The 25,204-nt window shown below is 38.7% G+C and overlaps 1 protein-coding gene across 1 annotated transcript in view; it reads right to left on the bottom strand.

The window, feature by feature from the left end:
* Positions 1-25,204, bottom strand: part of TRPM6 (transient receptor potential cation channel subfamily M member 6) — a 71,469-nt gene that overhangs the window by 2,435 nt on the left and 43,830 nt on the right. Inside the window, exons 28-37 of the mRNA XM_035558518.1 lie at positions 24,219-24,316; positions 21,813-21,868; positions 20,360-20,385; positions 18,543-18,593; positions 16,252-16,317; positions 13,740-14,026; positions 13,392-13,474; positions 11,642-11,847; positions 9,646-9,697; positions 593-699 (exon numbers count right to left, since the gene is read on the bottom strand). Of these exons, the coding sequence (XP_035414411.1) occupies positions 593-699; positions 9,646-9,697; positions 11,642-11,847; positions 13,392-13,474; positions 13,740-14,026; positions 16,252-16,317; positions 18,543-18,593; positions 20,360-20,385; positions 21,813-21,868; positions 24,219-24,316 (1,032 nt within the window). The remainder of the gene's footprint in view (positions 1-592; positions 700-9,645; positions 9,698-11,641; positions 11,848-13,391; positions 13,475-13,739; positions 14,027-16,251; positions 16,318-18,542; positions 18,594-20,359; positions 20,386-21,812; positions 21,869-24,218; positions 24,317-25,204) is intronic.

Genomic DNA, 25,204 nt, shown 5'->3' with positions numbered 1-25,204 from the left:
TCTTCCACCATGCAGGCACTGAAAAGGAGCCTTCCTCTGAAAAAAAAAAAAATGTGGGTGGAAATTCATCCAAAATAGCAATGTATTTTGGCTTTGAGCCTTTTAAATCACCACCACAATAAACAGAAGCCCATTCTATAAAACCTAATGTGAATAATCAGTGATCCAGCTAAGCTGGAGGTAAGAGATGCAGTGTACAGGCCCTACCCAAGGACCAGAAAAGCTCCAGTTTTTCCCTGGCTAATGCATTGATAATTTTTAGATCATTATTTGTTCTCATTCTACAAATTATTGCTGATGCTATCTGTAGTGATCACCCTGGAAAAATGGGTGATGTTATCACCCAAAATGCTATCAGTTTTGCACAGCAAAGGAAATAATTCAATGGGTAGAAGCTTTGAATACTAACATGGTTGCTGGGCAAAAGAACGACGTAAAAGATCAATATTCTCTTATTTGCCTTTGTGTAAGTGTGCCAGCTATAATCTCAGCTCTGTAGAATTTCTGTTCTTGTTATAGCACACCTAGGCCTTTACTACCTTACACTTAGAAAGTTAGATATGGGTTAAAAAATAATCTTCATTTTGAATACCAGGAAGTTTCAGCCTCCTGCAGCAGGAGTTACAACGATGCTTTGTGATGAAGTTTCTTATTGCATCTTCTCCTAGGTTTGCTGGTCCAAATACCATCTTTCCAGATCTAAAAGTAATAATATCAAACAATCAACAAACTCAAAATAATGCAATTGTAGGGGAGAGAGAGGATGATAATTTCCATTTATTGAATCAGAGATAAATTAGCCCTTTGTATAAAGACCATAAAAACTAGTGTGCACCTCCAGTTTCTTAGCTCTGAGACAAGAAAACCACCAGTTCTGGTAAGGGATTAACCTATATATACCCCATATCTGCTCTTCCTTTCTGCAGCATCTCAGAGATGAAGTGTTGCTGTGGCCTTCTCTAAAGGGAGACAGGACACACCCAGCAGTTACTACTAAAATGCTCAATGGAAATTTGAGCACAATGATGTGAAGACAGTGTATGCCAGAGCCTGAATGACTCTGTTGCAGCCACCATTCAGTCTCATCAAGCAAATGGTTTGGCCCGTGTTTTACTAGTGGGCATCTGGGACCAAACCAGAGTTAGCAAAGACTTACTTTTACCTTATTTAAGAACAGAAAACCAAAAGCAAGTGGAGCAGGAGTCACACCAATATGCAACACAGAAAAAGAACATAGTATACTGCTGTCAGGCAAGGCTTTAAAATTTATTGGCTTCTTTCTATGCTCATTTCCATGTGTCTGCACTCTGGCCAATTCAGCAACATTACGAATTGATCCATTTGTGGAAGTGTATTGCATATTCTGAATGAAGCTGACACAACTACAAATAGAAGCAAGCTATTACATACACATGTATGAGAAGTACCACATAATCATAACAGATCCTTAATGTGCTCCAAAAGATCAGTGTTCATTAATTTTAATATTGCTTCACTATTATTCTCAAGAATTTGATTGACATTCCAGACATCATGGAACACAGCACACAAGAAACACTTCCAAAGAAACTTTATGAATGCTAGTATTTTATTTTAATGATATGCAGAGCGGAAACAACACATTTTAAAATCTGAAATCAATTACAGCTCTGAGAAGCTACAGAAAAAGATTTTAACTCTCTCAAATCTATCTGTAATCCACACTAAGAAAATGTACTCTCTCTAAGGAAAGAATTTATCAAATATGACACTCTCCTCTTTCATACAGGTGAAGTTTTGGTTATTCAGCAATGAATAACCGAAACTACTAGTATCTGTCTAATTTCTGGCAGGCAGTGAAGATTATCTGTTTCTGGATCATTTGAAGGAGTAATCTATCCAGCTTTTACTGCAAATTAGTACAACAAAACATGTAAGAATTGGAATATTTTTTAAGTGCCATCTATACATTTTAGATGACATGATGCTACATAGTCATTTCTGTTTTTTGGTATAATCTGGCAAAATGCTAGCGTAAATTGAATATGCTCAAGTATTTGCTTGGGCAGGTATAGAAAATTGAGAAGACTTCACTAATTCCAAGGCTACAGAACCAGAATGATATTTCTCCTGATCTAACTTTTTCCATGCTAAATGTAGTCAATACAATACAAACTGATAATTTTCTCATGCTGTTATGGGATATATAAACAGGGATACCGTTTAAAGGAAAGAATAATCTTTCCTCTCTACCCAGCACTGTTAATGATACAAGAGTAATACTGCATTTCAACTTGGAAAACTGTTTCAAAAAATATATTAGTAAATTAGGAAAATAACAAGAATGGCCAGCAGTCTATAAGTCTGCTTATAGATGGGGATAGCCTAAAAACAAAAGAAAGGAATTGAGGAAGATAGTGCCTACCTTCAAACCTGTTGATTTTTATTTTTTTTTTGTCTATGTCAATAGTAGACAGGATCAGAAAGAAGTGTTTCAAGCAGGGGAGCAGGAAAAAACTTTTAAACAGTAAGGGTGGTAAATAATTGAAAAGAGACGTACTGGCAAGTTGGCTGTACAAGACCTGTAAGGCCTGACACAGGAATGACCTGGTGCAAAAGAACCAACTGAACTCTTCAGGTCCTTTCTAACTGTACAAATGTTTTATAAACAAGGTCACTCTCCTTCACTCAGAGTTGACCTTATTGCAGTTTTTCAATACTTAAAGGGGGGTTATAAAAAAGATGGAGAGCAACATTTTGTTTGGGCAGACAGGACGAGGGGTATGGTTTTAAACAGAAAGAGGGGAGATTTAGATTAGAGGTTAGGAGGAAATTCTTCAGTCTGAGGGTGGTGAGGCACTGAAACAGGCTGCCCAGAGAAGTTGTGGATGCCCCATCCCTGGAAATGTTCAAGGACAGAATGGATGGGGCTTTGGGCAACCTGGCCTAGTGGAATGTGTCCCTGCCCATGGCAGGGGGTTTGGAAGCAGGTGATCTTTAAAGTCTCTTCCAACCAAAGCCATTCCATGGTTCCTGGTTATTCATGGTTTGATTTTGTTGCTGTTGTGGTTTAACCCGGCCGGCAGCTAAACACCACACAGCCGTTCGCTCACCCTCCCCACTCCCTCTCCGGGATGGGGGAGAGAAATGGGAAAGTGAAGCCTTTGAGTTGAGATAAAGACAGTTTATTAAGACAGGAAAATAATAATAATAATAATAATAATAGTATTACTAGTAATAATGTGTACAAAACAAGTGATGCACAATGCAATTGCTCACCACCCGTTGACCGATGCCCAGCCTATCCCCGAGCAGCCGGCTCCCCCCCCACCCCGGCTAGCCACCCCTATATATATTGTTCAGCATGACGTCAGATGGGATGGAATACCCCTTTGGCCAGTTTGGGTCAGCTGTCCTGGGTCTGCCCCCTCCCAGCTCCTGCTGCATCCCTGGCCTGCTCGCTAGCAGGACAGAGCGAGAAGCTGAAAAGTCCTTGGCTTGGTGTAAGCACTGCTCTACAACAATTAAAACATCAGCATGTTATCAGCGCTCTTCTCATCCTAATCCAAAACATAGCACCCTACCAGCTACTAGGAGGAAAATTAACTCTGTCCTAACTGAAACCAGGACAGTCTCCAAGGAGAAAAAAATACTGAATCCAGTTTTCCTCTGTCTCAAACAGGTGCATAAATATGAGCCATGGACTTAAAAACAAACAAAAAACTCTTCCTGCTTTTGTGGAGAATCTTACTTCATAGTTATGCTCCATAAACACCTACCAATTCGTACCAGATCAGTCCTGTCTGACAGTCAGGTAACATAGAGACTGTTGTTACAAACAGTGCTGGTCATGGTCAATTTGTAGACAGAGCTACAAATGCTCAGATCAGACAATAAGACATCTATAGACCTTTACTGATGGAAGGTACTGGGGGCTTCACGTCAAGCAGCACCTTTCCAGGGAGTTATCTATTCCATTTAATCCATATGTTTTTGCAGACTTAACTTCCTATCTGCCTGTTTCAACTGTACAAGTGTACAGGTGTCTGTACGAGAGGTCAAGTCCAGGCAGATACTTTATCTATTGACAGCAATTCAACTGTAAATTATTTGTCTGAAATTGCACAGCTTGGTAAAGATTCAATAGATTTGTTCTTCAAAGTGCATGCCAATGAGTAACTTCAGAGAACATGGTCTCCACTCATACTACAACCTCCAGCCCATCACTATCTGCTTTAGAGTTTTCAAAAGAGAGAATAAGAGATTGAGCACCTCTGACTCCTCCATTTCATTTGTTTGTCATGAGATTTTTCACCACCAGTGCCCTCTTCCTCACTTCTCAGTAGGCATAATGCATCAGTTCTTTACAATTTGAAACTCAGCCAGCTATTTCCCTCATCTCTGAATCTGTTCTACAGACATTCTGCATCCAGTGTCTGTGAAAGCTTTACCAGTATAGACTTTGTTATGGGCTTAGCAATGTAGTACACCCTGATAAGAGCATCCAGAGTACTACTTAGGAGGAAATTCTTCACAACGTTTCAGTGTTACAGGAGTCTGCAGGGACTGCACTATGTCACGACCCTGCTGCTGTGACTTGACTACGTCTGTTTTAAAGGAAATCTTTTTGTGAACATTAAACCTGCACCATTTTATCACCTCAGACACCCTATGCAGTCTATGTGGCCAGATCTCCAATGTTCATATCCATGAAGTTACACCAGCTTACATGAGCTCAGGATCTGCCTGAGATTCCACAGTATCAGACATACTTTCCAAACTAATCTGCTGGGTTTTATCACGTTACTATATATAAACTGAAGATACAACACACTGTCACAGAGCTAGAGGTCATGTTTTGCCATTGAAAAGTCCATTTCAAGACAGCATGAAGCATGCATGAAAGAAAAGACTCATTGCAAGATAATGACAAGAGCCACTAGATCAATGGAATTAAAGAAACAAAACATAAATAATGTAATTATAAGTAGTGTTAAAACTTGTATCAGCCCCATCAGTCAGATGCTATCTATTTTCTCTCAGGCTTCTAACAGAATGTGAGCTCAAAGGAACTTTAGAGGCAGTGCACAAGTTTTGATTAAGTATCTTATACACAAATGAAAACTTCAGTCAGATCTTGATACTGTCAGAAATGTTTCCTCTGTGAGTAAATGAACATTAAAACAAAGATAGTGCTTTTACATCATTACTGTTATTAGAAAGTGTTTCTTAGAATTGGGTATCTGCTAGCTGCTTACAGAATACATCCGTGGTTTCACTGCCTTATTCCTTTACATCCCTGAATCAAAACAATATTGTTTCACAACTTGCTGTACTGAAGATTTCCCAGAGCATAAAAAAATCAAGCTGGTTTTGATTAATTAATCAACACTTGCTCTTTAGCTAGGACTTGACTGTTTTGCAGATGATAGAAACAAAACAAAAAAAAAATCTGAAAATAAAATCTTAGTAACTGTGACAAAATAATTTAATGACAAAAATAATCCAGGTGGATACTAACAAGCACATGCTTCAACATAATGCAGGTAAATATTATTCCTATTTTAAAGAGGATAAGCTAAGTTGACATATGCAGTACTGTGGACTAATGACTGGTCACAGTTTTCACTAATAACTATCAGTTTGTTGAGATTCAACATTTCACAGAATCATAGAATCATTAAGGTTGGAAAAGACCTTCAAGATCATCTGGCCCAACCAGCCCCCGACCACCAATGTCACCCACTAAACCATGTCCCTAAGCACCACGTCTGACCTTTCCTTAAACACCCCCAGGGACGGTGACTCCACCACCTCCCTGGGAAACCCCTTCCAATGCCTGACTGCTCTTTTTCTGAGAAGAAATGTTTTCTAATTTCCAAACTGAACCTCCCCTGGTGCAACTTGAGGTCATTCCCTCTAGTACTATCACTAGTTATCTGTGAGAAGAGGCCGACCCCCAGCTCCCCACACCTACCTTTCAGATAGTTGTAGAGAGCAATAAGGTCTCCCCTGAGCCTCCTCTTCTCCAGGTCAAACAACCCCAGTTCCCTCAGCAGCACCTCACAGGACTTGTGTTCCAGGCCCTTCACCAGCTTCATAGCCCTTCTCTGGACACACTCCAGGGCCTCGATGTCCTTCTTGTACTGAGGGGCCCAAAGCTGAACACAGTACTTGAGGTGCGGCCTCACCAGAGCAGAATACAATAAGGGGACAATCACCTCCCTGGCTCTGCTGGCTACACTATTCCTGATACAAGCCAGGATGGCGTTGGCCTTCTTGGCCACCTGGGCACACTGCCGGCGAGCATCAGCCTACACCCCCAGATCCTTTTCCTCTGCACAACTTTCCAGCCACTCTGCCCCAAGCCTGTAGCGCTGCATGGGGTTGTTATGACCAAAGTGCAGGACCCCTCACTTAGCTATGTTGAACCTCATCCCATTGGCCTCTGCCCATCAACTCATCCTGTCCAGGTCCCTCTGCAGGGTCTTCTTACCCTCCTTCGGCAGACCGACACTTCCCCCCAACTTGGTGTCATCTGCAAACCTACTGAGGGTGCACTCAATTCCCTTGTCCAAATCGTCATTAAAGATATTAAACAGGATGGGCCCCAACACCGACCCCTGGGGAACACCACTGGTGACCGGCTGCCAGCCAGATTTCACTCCGTTCACCACCACTCCCTGGGCCCAGCTGTCCAGCCAGTTTTTAACACAGCAGAGTGTGCCTGTCCAAGCCATGGGCTGCCAGCTTCTCCTAGAGAATACTGTGGGAGACCATGTAAAAGGCCTTGCTGAAGTCCAGGTAAACTACATCAACAGCCTTTCCCTCATCTACCAGGTGGTTTACCTGGTCATAGAAGGAGGTTGGTCAGGCAGAACTAGCCTTTCATGAGCCCATACTGACTGGGCCTGATCCCCTGGTTGTCCCTCATACACTCCATGATTGCATTCAAGATGACCTGTTCCATCACCTTTCCTGGCTCCAAGGTCAGGCTGTCAGGCCTGTAATTCCCTGAGTCCTCCTTACAACCCTTCTTATAGATGGGCATCGCATTAGCAAGCCTCCAGTCATCTCAGACCTCCCCGGATGAGCATGACTGCTGATAGATGATGGAAAGCGGCCAAGCAGTCACATCCACCAACTCTCTCAGCACCCTCGTTTTCATTGGTATAAAAAAGTCTACTTGAATAACAGCAAACTGTATCTTTATACATCTGTTACAACATTTTAAAATGTTTGTTCAAATTTTTGTAGTAAACAACTATATAATCAACCAATCAACCTCTCTGTTTCTCTATCCTAAACTATCCTTGTATTTCTGTCACGATCCCGTGACCTTCTCACTGCAAAGAAATCTTTGTCGGTGACATTAAGAGTGGGATTGAGTGCACCCTCAGCAAGTCTGCAGATGATAGCAAGCTGTGTGGTACAGCTGACATGCTGGAGGGAAGGGATACCCCCCAGAAAGACTTTGACAGTCTTGAAAGGTAAGCCCTTGTGAACTTCATAAAGTTCAACAAAGCCAATTGCAAGGTTCTGCACCTAGGTCAGAGCAATCCCAACCACAAATACAGGCTGGGAGAGATTCTTTATCAGAGAGTGTAGTGATAGGACAAGGGTTAATGGCTGTAAATTAAAAAAGGGCAAGTTTAGATTAGACATTAGGAAGAAATTCTTTACTATGCAAGTGGTGAGACATTGGCACAGGTTGCCCAGGGAAGCTGTGGATGATCCATCCCTGGAATTGTTCAAGGCCAGGTTGAATGGGGCTTTGGGCAACCCAATCTAGTGGGAGGTGTCCAAGGCGGGGGGGTTGGAACTAGATGATCTTTAAGGTCCGTTCCAACTCAAACTATTCTATGATTCTATGAAGACTTTGTCACTGTGAGGCGGTCAGCTTTTTTTTCATGTTACTTCCAAAGTAAATATTATACAGACAATACACCTGCCCCCATAATTAAGCATTCATACATTAATAGTCATTTATCACTAATTTCATTAATGGAATATTAATAATGGTCATAGAACTAAGTACCTGCTTCCAAAATTAACTTGTTCCGAGTTCTAGACTAGTCATCTGATATCCCTATAGTTAATTTCCCTTTGTGTTAAATCAAACTAATCAAGTTTCCTTCCAAACATGAGAAACCCCTTCAGTCAGATGACATGAGCCAAATGTCAGCCAGGAGTCAAAGCTGAACACAAGACAGTCTGGAGAGATGTTAGGGTCTAGGAAGACTTCCCAGAAAAGAGGACTGTGCAGGGTAGCACCCACTGACACTACTACCTCTCCTCTGCTCTACCACAGCACCTATGACCAAGGAGCAAGGTCATAGGATGGGAGAGTAGCCATTGCACAGCATGACAGACAGGGTCATGTACCCAGAAGACAGTTGTGTTTGTCGTGCTGTCCACAGCGAGGATTGGTGGGAATATTTTACTTATTACATAGGACACTATGAAATCTGCCTAGATATTACTGTGAGCAGTAGATATCTCCCTAGATATTACTGTGTGCAATAGATATTACTGTGTGCAGTTTTGGGCGCCACAGAATAAGAAATATAAAACTGTTAGAGAGAGTCCAAAGGAGGGCAACAAAGATAGTAAAGGGTCTGGAGGAGAAGATGTAGGAAAAGTGCCTGAATTCACTTGGTTTGTTCAGCCTGGAGAAGAGAAGGCTGAGGGGAGACCTCATTGCAGTCTGCAGCTTCCTCATGAGGGGGAATGGAGGGTCAGGCACTGATCTCTTCTCTCTGGTGACCAGCGATAGGACCTGAGAGAACAGCAGGGAACTGTGACAGAGGTGGTTCAGGCTGAGCATCAGGAAAAGGTTCTTCACCAAGAGGGTGGTCAGACACTGGAGCAGGCTCCCCAGGGAAGCGGTCACAGCACTGAGTTCAAGAAGCATTTGGATATCTCTCTCAGACACATGGTCTGATTTTTTGGGTGGTCCTTTGGGGACCCAGGAGTTGGACTCAATGATCCTTGTTTGTCCCTTCCAACTCAGGATATTTGATGATTCTATGATTCTATGATATCAGCTCAGCTTCTGCAACTTGATTCATGAAGGCAGACTACTTTTTTGTAGCACCTCTGGGTTTTGTAACATTCTGCACAAGATTTAAGATCTCTGCATCATAGCTCTTGGTCTGTAGCATGCACTATGCTTAAATGCACTACTAGGATCTGTTGGAAAGATCAGAGATCCAAAGGCCATCTCCTTGAGCCGTATGGCCCTATATACTCATACAGTGCCTCACTAGGCAGAGGAAACCAGACCACAATATTTAAATTACTGATAAACCCCTTCAGTACAGTTTTGCTATGAAACTTATGCAGTTCTTAAGCTCCTATTCCTGTTCTCTTTGTGCAGTCCTGGAAAACTGCTGTGTTCTGAGGACAGCAACATAGATTCTCCCCACCTTTCACATACTGCTCAGTACATATGGAGCTGGTACACATACAGCCCCTGAAGTCCACAGCCCTCTAAAACGCAGTAGCGGTTGCAGCCTTCCCATTGCCATCGCAATTCCATGTAACTCAAACACCATACAATAAATAATTAAACCTCTCACACAGAACATAAAAAAATGACCTAAATATACAGACTATCAGCAGAATGTTTGAACTGAATGATAATTTCATTAGAGAGAAATGTACCTTTTGTCTTCAGGTTTAATCACAGATGGATCTGTAAGGTTTTCCCCAACACCTACAAGAAAATCAACAGAGTGTGTTACAAGGGAAGATAGTTGTGATTTCATAACCTGGGACTTAAGAATAATGTAATTACCCATTTTCATTTTAGATCATGAATTGTCACAGGTAAAACAGTCATGAGCTAAAAAAAATGCTGTGACTCTAAAAACCTGTTAAATACTGGCAAACATACAGAGTTCTTATTACAGTCCTGACTTATCTGTTTTGTGGTTTATTCATACGTAGACAGAAGGCTTATGCAAATACTAGTAACAACTAAACATTATGCTGAAACTGAAAGAATTAAACAAAGTGTAACCTGCAGTAAGACTTTAATTTGGAATAAAAGTACTAACCCAAGGTGCATCTTACTGATAACAACAGATCTACTTCCAGAGATATACTCCCTTCAAGGTAGCAAACACAACACAAGCCACAACTCATTATTCGATTATGTGATGTGCAAATCTGGGTTCGTTATCTCTGCTTCTTTGGGGTGTCCACCAAAGTAGATTAAATAAATGATTACAATAACTGACTGACTGCTCATACCTATGTTGCAGTTTTCCTAAAAATGAAAAATAATAACATTTTACCAAAAAGCTCTTTCCTTACATCTGAAGAAATTGTTGTACTCTTAAACTGAAGAAGAGATTCTATAAACATATGCAATTATTTTATTTGAATAATTAATTATTTCAAACACCGGTAGAACTTATGGAGAGCATTTTGTAATTGAAATACCCCCAAATTGAAATATTTTTCAATAGAATTCATTTCAGCTGACTTAAATTAGACAAAATTTAGTGTATACATATGTAGTATGGCCCCAGTATTAAACTTGTGATAGAAATTAATCAGAAATCCAAAGACAGCAGCCCTTGCACTCTTACTAAACACCAGATAAGAGAACTACAGAATAAACATGGGACCAAAACTAGAGCAGATTTCAGTCCATTTCCCCACTTGAGATGGAAACCGAAGCTCCAGTCTTGATGAGATTTACATAGATGTTTAAATTCTTCACATTTGAGCCAATGCAGTTGGTCTGGAACTGTCAAGAGTTGTATAATAAACCCAAGCAAACTTAAAGACAAATTCTAGTAAGCTATGGTTGGAGACACACTTACTCTTTCTGTATTTTTTTTCATGTGCTGCTAAAGGCAAGTGAAGGCAAGGATGGAATTATAGGTTTATTTTGCATACTAAGCATGTCTTTTTGTAATTCACAGCTTCTGGATGCTGTAAAATGTAAATATGTTAAGTCTCTGTCTACCCATACACATTTCCCTTGACAGAAATGACAAACAATTGTGTTTATACCATTTGATGGGTGCTGTTCATCTTCTGAACATTGTCAACTGTTTTATCTCTTTAAAATATGCCATGTTCCTATTTATACATGTACAGTAAAGTGATCACATGCTCTTTGAAGGAGCCACCAGAGTTTGTGAATAGCACTGAGGCTTGCAGCTTATGTAAACTGCTTACAGATTTTTTAATAATAAAAAAAAAAAAAAAACAGATAGCCATTCAAACTCTTTGGACAGATATACACACATATTAAGTATGCACATATACATGGGTACACTTGAATCTCTGTATTATTTACGTATTTTAATAAAAAGAAAAATACCTTAACTGTGGAGTGTTTTTCTGGAGCTGGCTGAAATGTTCCTGTACACTTTAACTCCCTGCTGCTTGCCCATTCAGCCTAAATGTACCTGAAGCCAAATTATTTTCCCACAATACCTACATTAATCTATCGCGTTTCTGTCAATGCTCATTTATCAGGACCTCACAACAGATATCCAGGGGTTGCTTGAGTTTTGCCAGTATGTAGAAAAGAGATGGGCTAAAGAGAATTTAATTTAGCCCATTTCGCAGTATTAAATTCTCTTTTAAGAAAGTTGTTTTTCAGTGGGCTTAGGACTGGTGATCCCACGCTAGCAGTTACCTTGCAAATCCAGGACAAGGAGCTCCCCACGAGTATATACATAGGTCCAGTGAGAGAAGGCCAGCAACAGCTCTTCAAGCAAGCTGCTGGGAGTAATCTCATCTCCATTGTTGTTGTTGTATTTCCGAAACTCGCCAGTCATGTACTTCTCAATGGTCAGCCACTGGTTTGCTGAATGGCAGTAGATGAGGAAAACTTCCAGGAATCTGTGGATATAAATGATGTCTATAAGGGTAATGAACATCCTCACAGTCAGTACACAGCATGATGCAAAGCAAATATACCAAAAAGGAGGGCATGTCTTCACCGGCTGGATCATTTTCAACGGCAAGCGATACCAAATGGTAGACAGCACAAACACTTCCTCAGTTTGGTAACTATCAAAACAATGCATTTCAGCAGAAGGTACAGTTTATGGGCAAACAATATAATCTGTGTCCTGGCTTTGTCTGGGATAATTTTCCTCCTGGTAGCTGGTACAGTGCTGTGTTTTGGATTTAGGATGAGAATAATGCTGAAAACACACCACTGAGTTAGTTGTTGCAGAGAAGGGCTTACACAGAGCCAAGACTTTTTCAGTGGCCACCCAACTGCTACCACAGAAAATGCATAACAGCTCAGTGCCGCTTGCTTTTTCCCCAGTAGTGACATTAAACTGGGTATGTCTTTCTTTACTATCCTGCTGCCAAATCTTTACCCACCAAGACAATAGGAAGTCTGTAACTAACGTGGGGCTGTATCATTTCAGAAGAGCAGATTTAAAAAGAAGCAATTGTAGATACAGCCAATGGAAGGGGAGAGAAGGTAACCAGAAGGAAAAGTCTCCATCAACACAGGTTAGAAATAATGTCTCAGCACTTTCTACATCAGACCTGCTTATCTACCCTAAAAATGTAACAAAGCTCTTCTAGTGCAGAAAGCTATTCTGCTTTGCTGAATTTTCAGGTCTTTTATGAGCTGAAGGCCTGACGTTTCTCGTCATGCTCATAAGATAGCATGTAAAGGAAACAGTAAAATTTTATGCAAAAAGTTACAATAAGTGCTTACAAAGCAAGTACTCCCAAATTGTGATCTGTTTTACCAAACGAATACAGTTGTACATGGAGGCTCTCAAGACACTGTGATATATGCAATGCTTTAAAAACAGACTGAGTGCAGGGTAATTGCTTGCTTCTCAAAAATGTGTATTTCAATCAGTTACTAATAAAAAGCTTTAATATTATTCAAGTAATACTAAAGATGTGGGCATTTCTCTCATTTGAATATGTGAATACACGATTGAAATATACTTTAAAGACCTACTGCTTTCACTAACATCAACCCTCTAAAACATACAGTTCACCCACCCCACTACCTCATTTACCTTCCCTTCCCTTTGGCACACATTCAAATACTATCCATCACATAATGTGTCTTATTAAAAAATATAAAAAAAAAAAAAAAAAAAGGAAAAAAAACATGCACCAGAAAACAGATTTCAGGAAACAGTCAACAAATCTGAAATTTTTTAAGTCTCTTGAAAATTTCTTTCACTAACACCCTCTTGTTTAAGCCACTACCATTACTGTTGTCTTCCACCCTGATTTATCTTTACATATCTACATACCTATGTATTTTAATTAAACTATCACTCAACTGTCTTAAGCAGTTGCTGTTTCAACTCACTATGGAAAAAGAGTCTACATGAGACCGAGGACATAGCTGAGAAGAGAAACCTTTGCCACCGAAACCTTCAAGACAGTGAAGTTACCTTGGAGTATAGGGAATGGTATGAGGCTTCACTTGATTGAAGGTATAAATTAACTTTTGGGCAGCCCTTTGCTGTTGGATCTCCTGAAGAAAAGCACGTTATAAGCATCACTTTCATTTGGTATCATGAAGAAAGGTAGCATGAATTTGACAAAAAGAAACAAACAAAAACCAGCCAATTGTATACCATTTACAAATGGGGGATATATCTTCCTCAAGACCATTTTCCTTTCCAGAAGATAACATCAAACCACACATCACCCATGCTGAAGACATTCACATATAAGCAGTATAACATTTAAGGCATGTCAAACTACACTAGTCAGTGTCCCTTCAGGTCTGTACTCACCCTCAGGCAGAGATGTAACACTGTGCCATCATGAAAGATCTTTTGCCAAGTCTGAACCACCTCTGGCAGAAAAGACTTCACAATAAACACTTGTCCCAGTTTTAATACATCATTCTCAGACCAAGTACAAACGACCTTCATGGCCCTCCGTAGACCCCCATCCATCTCCTCCCGTGACAAGACTTGGATCATTGCAGCCATGCCACGCTGGGACCAGGAAGACATGCTTTTATCAAGGTTCATAGGTGAACTCTCTTCTAGTCGATAGACAGTCACTTCCTCTCCAGCTTAAACGAAAGGAAGTTTTGTCAGTAAAAGTCACACATTGCAGAAACAGGAGAGAACTACATTTTGATTCAGTATCTTAAAATAACCCTGTAAGCCACACTATTCATTTCTGTGAAAGTTTTCCCTGCCTAAATTTATACTACCTATTTTCACAGATCCTCTGTGAAAACATGAGTGGCCCAAAGAGCTGTATTAAGCCTCTAGACAGACATGAATTTAAGACCTTATGCAATTTAAGACCTTTTACACAAAGCTCAGCAACATTCTGGTCTACATAAAACAATCTCTTTTGCCACAATTTTAAAGTACTTAAAATGGTTTAAAAAATAGATTTAAAAATATATATTTAAAAAGGTTTATCATTTTATCTCCAGTGAATTAACTTAACTATCCTGAGCATGGCTCCCTCTGTTTCTGCACTTGTGTGGAAGGGGGATTTTTAGTAAGATCTGTTTTAAGTTAATCAAGACCCAGGCACCACTCACAGTATTTTCCTTGTAACTGTGCTTAACAAAACAAACAAATAGACAAGGCAAACAGACACACACAGCTTGTAATAGTTATTGACTGCAAAATTAAAGGGCTAGAGATAGCCGCTTTTTGAGGCAGACAGCCAAGTTGTACAGAAGTAATGAATTGGCCACGATAAGCCAGGAAAATTAGATTGAAAAGGGCATGATCTTTCCTTGGAGAAAGGAATCCTAGAAAAACAAGCAAAAGCAAATTAACAAGACATTTACATCTTTGGCATTGTAAATTAAGATTTATCTTTTTTCCTATAGATTCCAATGTTATTTGTACTGAAAAGATTTCAGTTTTGCTCCTGCTAATAACATTTTACTGAAAGCAGAATAAATCTGGTGAATTTTAACTCAGTCATGCTGTTACCCTATATAGCTGTAATAGCATTCCTCTCTAGCAGTGCAAGCAAGAGACATTTCTGTCAGTTGTAAACTAACAGATTTTTTTTTTTAAGCTTGGCTTTTCTTCTTGCAACTCACATTACTTGCAATGTGAATTCAGTAGAAACAGGTCTTTATTAGCAAGTGGGATGAGGTAACTGCATCTGCAAATAGCAAACAATAGCATAAGGGAGGGCAAGCTGAATTCAGAGATAAATTAATGTATTTCATTCCTGCCCCTGAGCCTACCTTCACCAGTTACCACAGAATTGGTATGAATGATACACTTTGCAAACATTTTAATTTAAAATAAAGCAATGGAAAAGTCAATGTTTTACATAAAAGACACTTGAATAAAGGTACTATAACTGGGCACATTTCTTAATCTTATATTAATTCTTCATTTTATTATCTTTTGACAATTTAATACCTAGAAAGGTATCTCCTGGGAGCTTGAAAGATTAGAATGTTCAATATGCTCATAGCTATATTAATTATCTGCAGCAATCTGGTCCCAAGAAATCCTACGATGCAGCAAGTATCAGCAATTAGTTGCTGTGAGACAAAATATTCTACCCATTGAAGAAAACACACCTAGATCTCAAATGTCTAGAGACAGAGCTTCTGCTGCTGTAAACCAATACAGCACACTAATTTCAAAACTCTTCCAAATGATCTTACATATTACTCTCTACCACTCTTCTGTTATACCACAGTTCTATTTTACTTGGAACACTACAAGTCTTCTGCCCTTTCAACAAATACATGGTTTTGTTCCTGACAAAGAACCATTCTCTCTGAGAGAGAGAGAATGCATGTATAAATCTTAGGGGAATCTTATTGCTGTCTTCAACTACCTAATGAGAGGTTACAGAGAAGATGGAGTTAGACTCCTTTATGAGGTTCACAGTAATCACATGAATGCTAACAGATACAAGCTGCAGCAAGGGAAACTCCAATGAACATTAGGAAAAAGAGTTTACAGTGAAGCAGTCAAACACTGAAACAGGTTGTCCAGAGAGGCTGTGGAAACTCTGTTTATAGATATATTCAAAACACAACTGGACAGGTCCTCAGCAACCTGATATGAATTGGCCTCTCAGGGAGCTGGACCAGATAACCATGAGAATCTCCTAAAATACTGCATGAATATAATTCTATCCTGGTTCATTTCTTTAGAAAAGAAGAATTACTGAAATTAATTCAAGGAAATGTCTCAAACGCAATCTTTAAAAAATAATGCATGGATTATTTACAAAGAAAAAAAAAAAACAACCAACCAAGAAAAAAAAAAAAAACATAAGCAGGAGGTCAGTACTCACCAAAGAGCTGGACTGGTGTAAATGGAATGGTCTGAGCAAGTCTCATTAAGTTGTTTCTTTCAACAGCTGCAAACAAGACAGGTTTCATTGCCATACTGAATAAACAAGCCGACTGACTTTCAAAAATATCTGACAGTGCTCTACTGTAGTGTTCAAAGCCAAGCAAGCTACAGTGTGGTTCTCTGTCAGATCTTCTGATTGCTATTTGAGAAGTTCTACCTAGCCAGCAACTCTCCTTTGTATGCCCATGGTATCTCACAAGCATCAGCTACCACTCTTTTCCCTGTCCATTAGTTCCTGTCTTCCAAGAAAACAGGCTGTGGAACAAGCACTTTGCACCCTAGCTAGAAGGACTGCTTCTGGTCTTCATCCTCCTTTCACCAAGGGCTGCTTCTGCTTTCTCTTCCTGCTGGCTCCAGTGCAGTGATATTTGAACTGTGCCACTGAGATGCACTGGCCTCAGCTGCCCTCACTGTCTGTCTCTGTCAGGCTCTGAAGTGCCTCGGGTTTTAGCAAGACTTTGCAGGGAAATCCAGGCTTGCCCTACGCAGAACGTAGCTTCTTCATCTGGGCTCCACGCCAAACAACCTAATTAACATTATTATACCTTCTTAACAGGGAGCTTATTTCTCAGTCAAACACCTTCAAAACTCAGAGTGCCAACTAAATATTTATGGATTTGCCTTCACAATGACTCAGTTATTGAGAAGTGGGAGAGAGGTGAGGAGTAAACCTCAAAGAGATAAAGACTAGAACAAGGAGGAAACCCATATACTACCTTAGCTGTGTTTCTTTGAACAGCAACCAAAAAGTTTGTAAGTCTGGCTGACTTCCAGAGCTTATATACAAGCTTCCAGAGCTCGCCCTTTTTGATACAAATCTCCAAGCAGAAATTAGAGATTAATTAGCCCAGAAGGAGAGAGCAAAGGGGACCCCTGACATGCCAACCCTTGAATTAGGGTGCTCAACTGAGAGACCTCTATCTCAGACTCCGCTTACATATTCCAAATCTGATAGGCATTGATTAATATACCTGAACAGTTTTTGAAGCATAGACTGAAAATCAAGGTCCTGCCTTGATGCATCACCAAAGTGACACAGTCACTAAATTACTGTATAGCAGGGAAAAGGATGTTAACAGGGGAGCTGCCAGACCTGTGCTGTCTGTCAGACCCTTTCAGTGCTCACTGCAGAGCCTTGGGAAGCAATGTGAAATGAGAAAGCAACTTGAACCAGCTGCTAAATTTGAGGCAAAACTTGAGCTCTTTTGGGTGTGCAGAGAGGCAGAACTGTAGTTGTCTGCAAAACATGATAGCAAAAATAAAGTATAAGCAGTATATGGCACAGATTTTTAGTATTAAAGTGTGGGTTCTGTTGACTACATTCTATTCTGATCTTTCTGATATAAGAACACCTATACACCTATACTGGAAACATCTAGAGATCTTTGTCAGCTTTTAATGTAAATTAGATTGTCGCCTGCACTAAAAAGTCGTCCCAGTCTCAAACAGCATGCCTGACAAGAAACAAATTAATCATTGCAACAATGCCACCATGTCAGAGAAATTACTTCTGTACACTGATTACAAACCAAGTGGTGTTATTCCCATTGAAAACAACATAGCTTTTTGAACTTCATGAGGCTGCTAATGCTTCTGGTTTACCCTATGCTTCCTTTGAAAGGAGACGAAGCCATGCAGGCAATAGAGACATCTACTGGTATGCTGTGCACAGCTCTCCTCTGGGAAAAAAAAAAAAAAAATGAAACCCAAGCTTGTGGGAAAATCTCTGCATTTTCAGTTCAGGAAAAGACAGGATTGTGGGCAATTAGCATCCAAATGATTTATTCCCTGCCAAATTTCCATGAGTTCATAGGTATATAAACACAGATTAAGTAGTACAGGACCAATTAACTGAAGAAACCAACTCCAGAAAGTACAAAGGAGGATGTGGGAGGTGTGAGGGGAAATGACAGCTATAAACAAATGAGTGCCTCTACTGGCCCCCCTGGGAATCAGAGCTCTGTTCATTGTTTTCTCTGATATTTTGAAAGCAATTATCTATATTGTGCTCTGTATTTGCCACAAATACCTGGAATGGAGCAATTAGCAAGAAAATAATTCATAATTTCCTCACTGCAGTATTAGGCCTGAATTAATACACCACCTTCTTAGCAGTGGGCAGTTGTGCAACTCTTCAAAGTGAAAATCACAGAGAATGACAAGGGAAGAACTAATGTTCTTTTAAATTTGTTAAACTACTCAGCTATCATACTGGTGCCTCCTGCTTACCTGAGTAATGATGGTGCAGATCTTGAGATGTTTTCAAGCAGGCAAAGATATCTGAAATAATGTTTAAAGGATCATTATGTTAATTATTATAGCAGAGATAAATGCATGGTTTTTGAATTCCTTCCATCCCAGGGTTTGCCATGAAACAAATTAATCAGAATTACTGTCTGAGCATTCTGAAGAGGAGAATTACTAATAGGCTTTAACTGTGTTATAATGTACAGTATATCAGCAGATTTCAGTCGGTGCAATACAGCCAGATGACTTATTTATTCAGGGAAATGGTGGGAAACCAGCAATATTAACCTCAAAGACATGTAGCTTCTCTGAGCCAATTACACCTCTGGGATATTAAAAGCATTTTACTGTCCATCATGCTTCGCAGTCTCCCAAAGGCATGATTTTACCAAGTCCATCCTCAGTCATTAAGCATTCCATTAACTGTACTATTACAACAAAGTTACAATAATACTGATTCATTAACCCATGACATCTAAAATGCTGTTAAATTATAAACAGACAAACAATTTCTGTGGTTACCTACATAGCAGGCACAGCCAGGTCAGATTTGGTCCAAAAATCTTTGTTTTATAAAAATTCTTTTTAATAAAACCAAGATTAATAAACATGTTTCCACTGATCACATTAAATCACTTTATTATATTGGAAAGAAATCCTTTGAAATGCCAGGTTGGAAAAAAAAAAAAAAAAGTATGCTATAATATTTTTAATTCTGAAAAATGAGATAATTGGAACTGAATCTTCATCAAACCATTTGAAAATTACACTCTTCTTGTTGGTCTACTTTATTTGCTAGGTTTCCTTCCCCAGTGGGAGAGATCTTAAATGAAAAACACAAACAGATGCTGGGGGAATGATCAGCATTTCCAACCAGTGCTCTTGGTGATTAGAGGTCCCTTTTGCTCTCTTTCCAGAAGGACCCAAGTAGTTTTATCACATTTTCTGCCTTGTCAGATGAGAAGCATGAGAAGTAGACTGGGGGCCAACTTATTCCTTTTGAGGCTGGGAAAATGAGGTTTTAATCAAAGCAAGGGTGCACTCTGGAGAACAGACCAACGACATCCCACACCTGCAGCAGTGCCACAGTTTGTGCACAGCCTGACCCAGAGAGACCACACATACAGGGGAGACAAGCCTAAGAGTGATGTGCTTCTGCATCACAGCTAGCTTCAAACAAGAGATAAACGTTCCACTGCTCAACCTGTTATAGCTAAATCTGTCCGAAGACAGACTAATAGGCAATAAATACAAGTGAACTAGCTGCTTTGGAACAGAGTCACTCCTCATTATGAACTTGAATTTCTTTATTGGCTATTTCATAATAAGTTCAGTGCTTCACCTGCTTCACCAACTTGTTGTAGAGGAACTACACCAAACTGGTATTCAAAAAATCAAGCATACATTAGAAATTGTATACCATAATCTATCCTCAGACACAGCTTTAACTCAGGCTTCTCTCACACTGCCAGTGATTAATTTTTTTTAAAGTTTATTTCTCCTGAAAAGGACATCATTGCAGGACAGACTTGAGTAAAAATAGATTTTTTTCTTTCAAGATTTTACAGCTACCATGAGGAAAACATGTCCTCACAAAATAAATAAATAAATAAATAAATAAATAAAAATCTTACATTTCAAAATAAGATTTTATAACCAATGTATGAAACAAATATAACATTTCTTTTAACTATCCAACTATAGTAAATTAATTTTCTTTTGGATTATATACTTCTGAATTGTCAAAGTGGAATTTGCAGAGAGGAATTAAAAAGTGTGGCAAGCAACCAAAAACTTACTGTCAGGCCCTTCTGAAGCTCTCAACCTGTTTAAAAACAAACATTTGATATTTTACTCCAAAATTCCTGTAATTAAACTATATATAGTATATCATATATCAAAGAGGTATGATCTATATGAAGGCAAAACTAAATTTTGATAAGCAATCATAAAACAAAATAACCCGCAGTGTAATTTTGTTCATTGCAACAATTAGCAAATAAATTTCAGTTACCGAAGAACAGCCACATTTTTCTGCATGTTCCTTTCTCTGCTGTATGTTGAACCCCTTTTGCAGTTCTGCACTGCTGTTCGTGTCATTTACAATGCAGTAACAATATCAGCTAAAGATCTTCAATCACGTACACAATTGTTCATTTTTCAAACCATGTGAATCAATGCTGAGATGTATTCAGAGCTACACATGCTATTGCTTGCACAAAAGATGAGTTTTTAAACAGTTGGTCTTTTGGATTAACAAGGCTGCAAACATTAACGTTAACATTAAAGGTACCTTTGTTTGAGAAGACAGTGGATGTGATTCACCTAACACACCACTGAAGTCAACAGACTCACTCAACAGACTCAGACTTACAGAATCAAGCTATTCAAAAGCCTGTGAATCCTGCTAGTAAGTATGTAGTTTGGCTACTGGATTTATAAAAAAAAAAAAAAAAAAAAAAACAGGATGGGTAAAAAACACAGTATCTTTCTCCCTCCCCCCATGGTGAAATCACATGGGATGTGACAGTTTTCTAGTACATTGTATTTATTACATCAACAGCATTACTCAGTAAGGGAAACATACAAGAAATTGATGAAAATAAGAAAGAAGGAACAGAGAGACAGTACTGGATGAAATAAATTACCCCCAATATTAAGCTAATGATCAATCAAGCTGTAAAAAATAAAAATAAAAAAGCAACATTGAAAACACATTTGAAAACAGTATAATTTCAATACATATAATCAAAGCTTAATAACTGTTGAAAACTGATTATAAAAACTAAGTAAATATTTTGTAAATATGTAAACTCAGTACAAAAGAAATTAATCACAGAATGAGAGAATGTTTCATGAGCTGCTAGGATTTTAATTACTAATAATGGAAATATGCAATTTGCACAGCAAAATCATACGCAACTCATGCTTACTAGATTCTATAGTTAAAGACACCATGGTAATCTTAGTGATTGAATTAGAAAATTTGATATTGTTAGAATAAAAAGGAGTATCCATTCCACCTAAAATTATACATTTCCTTTGAACGGATCTACTTTACTTCCATCAATATGCCTTCATTTAAAGAAACCAAAACAGACTAAATTGTCTTAACTCCTCATTTGACCTCAATTTCCCATTCTAAGTATATTACAGAACTGAAGTGGAAAGTTGCAGAAAGTACAGCAGAAAGTACAGAAGTCTCTTTCTAAAAACACGTGATGAATATCTTAATATGCTAATGATACGTACGAGGAGTTTCTCAGATTATTTCTCTGTGTGCTTCCAGACATGCTATTACTCAAATCCTATAGAGAAGAGAGATACTTTTACTGGTATAAATCTGTATATCGCTGTCACATACTCACCAAACAATTAAAAAATGTAAAATCTTGAGAACATTTATTGATACTCTTATTGTTAACATGAATAATCCCACTGACAGGAGAATAACAGCATTGCCATACCTACAGTAAAATGCAATAACAATTTGCTCATACTGCAGTTTTTCATGTTGTCTGTATATAACTGAATAAAATAGTTATGTTCAGAGCTGTATCTCAGTGTAGTTACAAAGCATGTTAAAGGTCTTCTAATACTGAAAATATTATGGGAACCCTCTTTGTATTAGTAAATTCCAATCTAGCAATAAGCTTTACAGCTGTTAGAAATAAAATGCACCCTAAACCTCGATAATAGAATAAGGCAACACATTAAGCAGTTCTCCAGGGATATTTAGATCAAATATTTTCCAGGTCTTGTAGTTAAAGAAGTAGTCAAATGATCTTCCAGCCCTATTACAAAAAATTGGGTCAGCCTGCCATTTGCAAGATCCTCCCAAAGTGCTAGTCAGAGATGGGATTATTCTTCTGAAAAGTCAGATTTCAATCCTCAAAGGAAGCAGAGCTCAAATCAAAAGTTTGAAGAAGACAAAGACTAAAGATAAACTAACTAAAATTCAGCTTTGAATATTTTCTGAGATTTAATTCTCAATTTCTCTCAATTTATTTCAGAATTCACTCATGTTTTCACCATGTAGATTGCCTTGCAGACGAAAAATATCTTTAACAAAACAGAAATCTCAGACACATCCTTGCTTTGCTCCCTGATACCCATTTACCCTCCTGGGTAAATCTGAAAAATATTATAATTCGTTAACTTAAAATATATGTTAATCCACAATGAGCAGTTATATGCAGCAATATCATAATATCTCAACAATGTATGTACTGTTGAGATGTCATAACCAGACATAACCTTATAATCCAGACAGTACTTAAGAGAAGGCACAAACATTCAGTGTGCATTGGAAACTATATCTTAGAAGATTAAATAATTTGAAGTTAGTGTTCTTGAGGTGACCAGTTCCTGCCTAATTCTGATCCCACTGTAATCAGTGGAATATTTCTACAGGCTTTAAAAATCCTACCCTTGAATTTTAAGCAAGAAACCATAATATAAATTCAGAAGCATCAGATTACTTCGTCTTTTCATGCAGTTTTCCTGACTGTACCTTTATTTTGCTTGTCTGACTCTGTGTTTCACATTTTAAAGATTTATTGATGTAATCTCCAAACCCAGGTTTTACAGAATACATAATTAGCAAAGTTATTTCTATTTTTATCTCTGACCTCTTTCACACACACACACAAAAAAAAAAATCATTTTTTTAATTAGGATTTGAGCAGTCTTCACAAGTATTTGGGATTCAAATTCTATGCCACTCAGAATATCAGATCTGAAACTATCTGTTTTATTTTCATCCCCTTTTTAAAAAAGCGACTCACATTACTACAGTGAAAAATAAGCTAGGCTGTTAGACATTATTGTTTCAAAAATCAAGTGCTATAAGTAAAACAAGCAAGAGTGGGTGCTGTTGAAATGGAAGAGGAAAGGATTATTTAACAGTTCCTTTTCTCAATTTATTCCTTGTTAATTTTCTGACATGCCTCTGAGAAACTCCTACACAACATAGTGAAAGATGTATTTCCTTCTATTAGCCACACCATTTAAAAACAGACAGAATTTTCTACACAGCAGCTTCCTGCCCACAGTCTTCAGGACATATAAATTGGTCTAGCTCCATCAAATTCAAGGGGCATATGTTGATTTACATAGGCAGAGGGCCTTTATGTTATTAAGTTGCAAATTAATTCTGATGAATCATAAGGCAAGGTGTTTATAAATCAGAGGTTAAGAAATCCAAGCTTTGAAATTATTATCAGTGTTTAACACTTTGCAAGAAATAACTATCTCTGTGTGTCTGATTAAGAACTATGCAGCCAACTTTCCAAAAATCTTTTCACTGTGCAGACCAGTTCTGCCCACAAGTTCAAGACAAAGATGGGTGCTCACTTACTGCATAGTGAAACATCAACACATACTTTGTTTCTGGCCACTTTCTTCATACTCAAAACCACTCCGTGACTCAATAATTTAATATCCTACTTCAATAATCTTCATAGAGTGTTAGCAGCTCTTAAATTATTCATTTACTCACACACAAGCACAGTGGCAGCATACAGGAAAGTTTCTCGTGTCTCAAGAGGTATTTCACGACAAATAACCTATAGTTACAAGTCCACAGAGGTCAGCAGAGCTATCCTAGTCTCAAAACAGACAAATCTATGGACTAGGATGTGTAATCTTAGGTCTTACCTCTTGAGAATGCCTCAGGTAATCACAGAATGGTATGGTATGCCTACGGATGTCTTGATTTTTCATTTTCTGGTGCATGTAACTGAGACATTCCAAACCTAGCCAAAAGAGCAGGTATCAGCTATTTCCAGAGTGTATATGAACAGCTCTACTGCTACACACACCTATTTAGTGCTATAAAATAACCACCTATATGCCATAATGCCCTAGCAAATGTGTAATGGGCTATAAAAGCAAGAGTAGGATTTCACAGGGTTAAAACTGTTTCCATTCTCTGTCAGCAGAATTCAGAGGAGTGCAGCAGCCCTTCTCTGACCATGCTGTGCTGAGTCACAGCACTCCCTTGTGCTTCTCCCAGCAGCTTGCAGGATGAAGCTAGTGGGCTGCATATAGCAAAACTCAAAGATAAAATAATCCATGCAAGGATTTTTCAGAATGAAAGAGATGGAGAATTTATAAAAGAACAGGAAGAATGCCATTCCCTTTTAATTCCAGCAGAGACGATGAAGAATTCATTTCTTCACTTTGGAGGATGTGTTTCTGAGCAATGAGTAATGAATAATGCATTCAGAAGATCTGCCAACAGATACAGTATCACAGCACTGCCTGTGAGTGTATATGCCCTGAAAAATTCACGAGAGTTTATTTTTGCAATAAGCCAGAATGCCACTTCAGAAGACACCTCAGGAGAGGAGGAAAGGATATCATCTTCCCCACTTCCCACTTATTCCTGAGGATTAGTACTCTACTATTTCCCATGCAAGACAGGCAGCACTCCCAGAAAAATGCAACTGACCTTCCATCCAATCTATGTCCCTTTTTGCCCTGACATAAAGTAGCAAGTAACCAAGCCACGCATGCCTGCAATCTGTTTCTAATTCTGTAAAAATTATGCCAGGAGGTGAAAGTGGAAGATGACACTTTGAGTTTGTGAATTTTTATTTACTGCTTCTTTTTTTAAAAGCTGTCCTGAATTCACTGTCTGC

Source organism: Cygnus atratus, chromosome Z (assembly GCF_013377495.2).
Source record: "Cygnus atratus isolate AKBS03 ecotype Queensland, Australia chromosome Z, CAtr_DNAZoo_HiC_assembly, whole genome shotgun sequence".
Lineage (NCBI taxonomy): Eukaryota > Metazoa > Chordata > Aves > Anseriformes > Anatidae > Cygnus > Cygnus atratus.
Note: the sequence above shows the minus strand (reverse complement) of the source record. Positions and strands in the feature narration are given on the sequence as shown.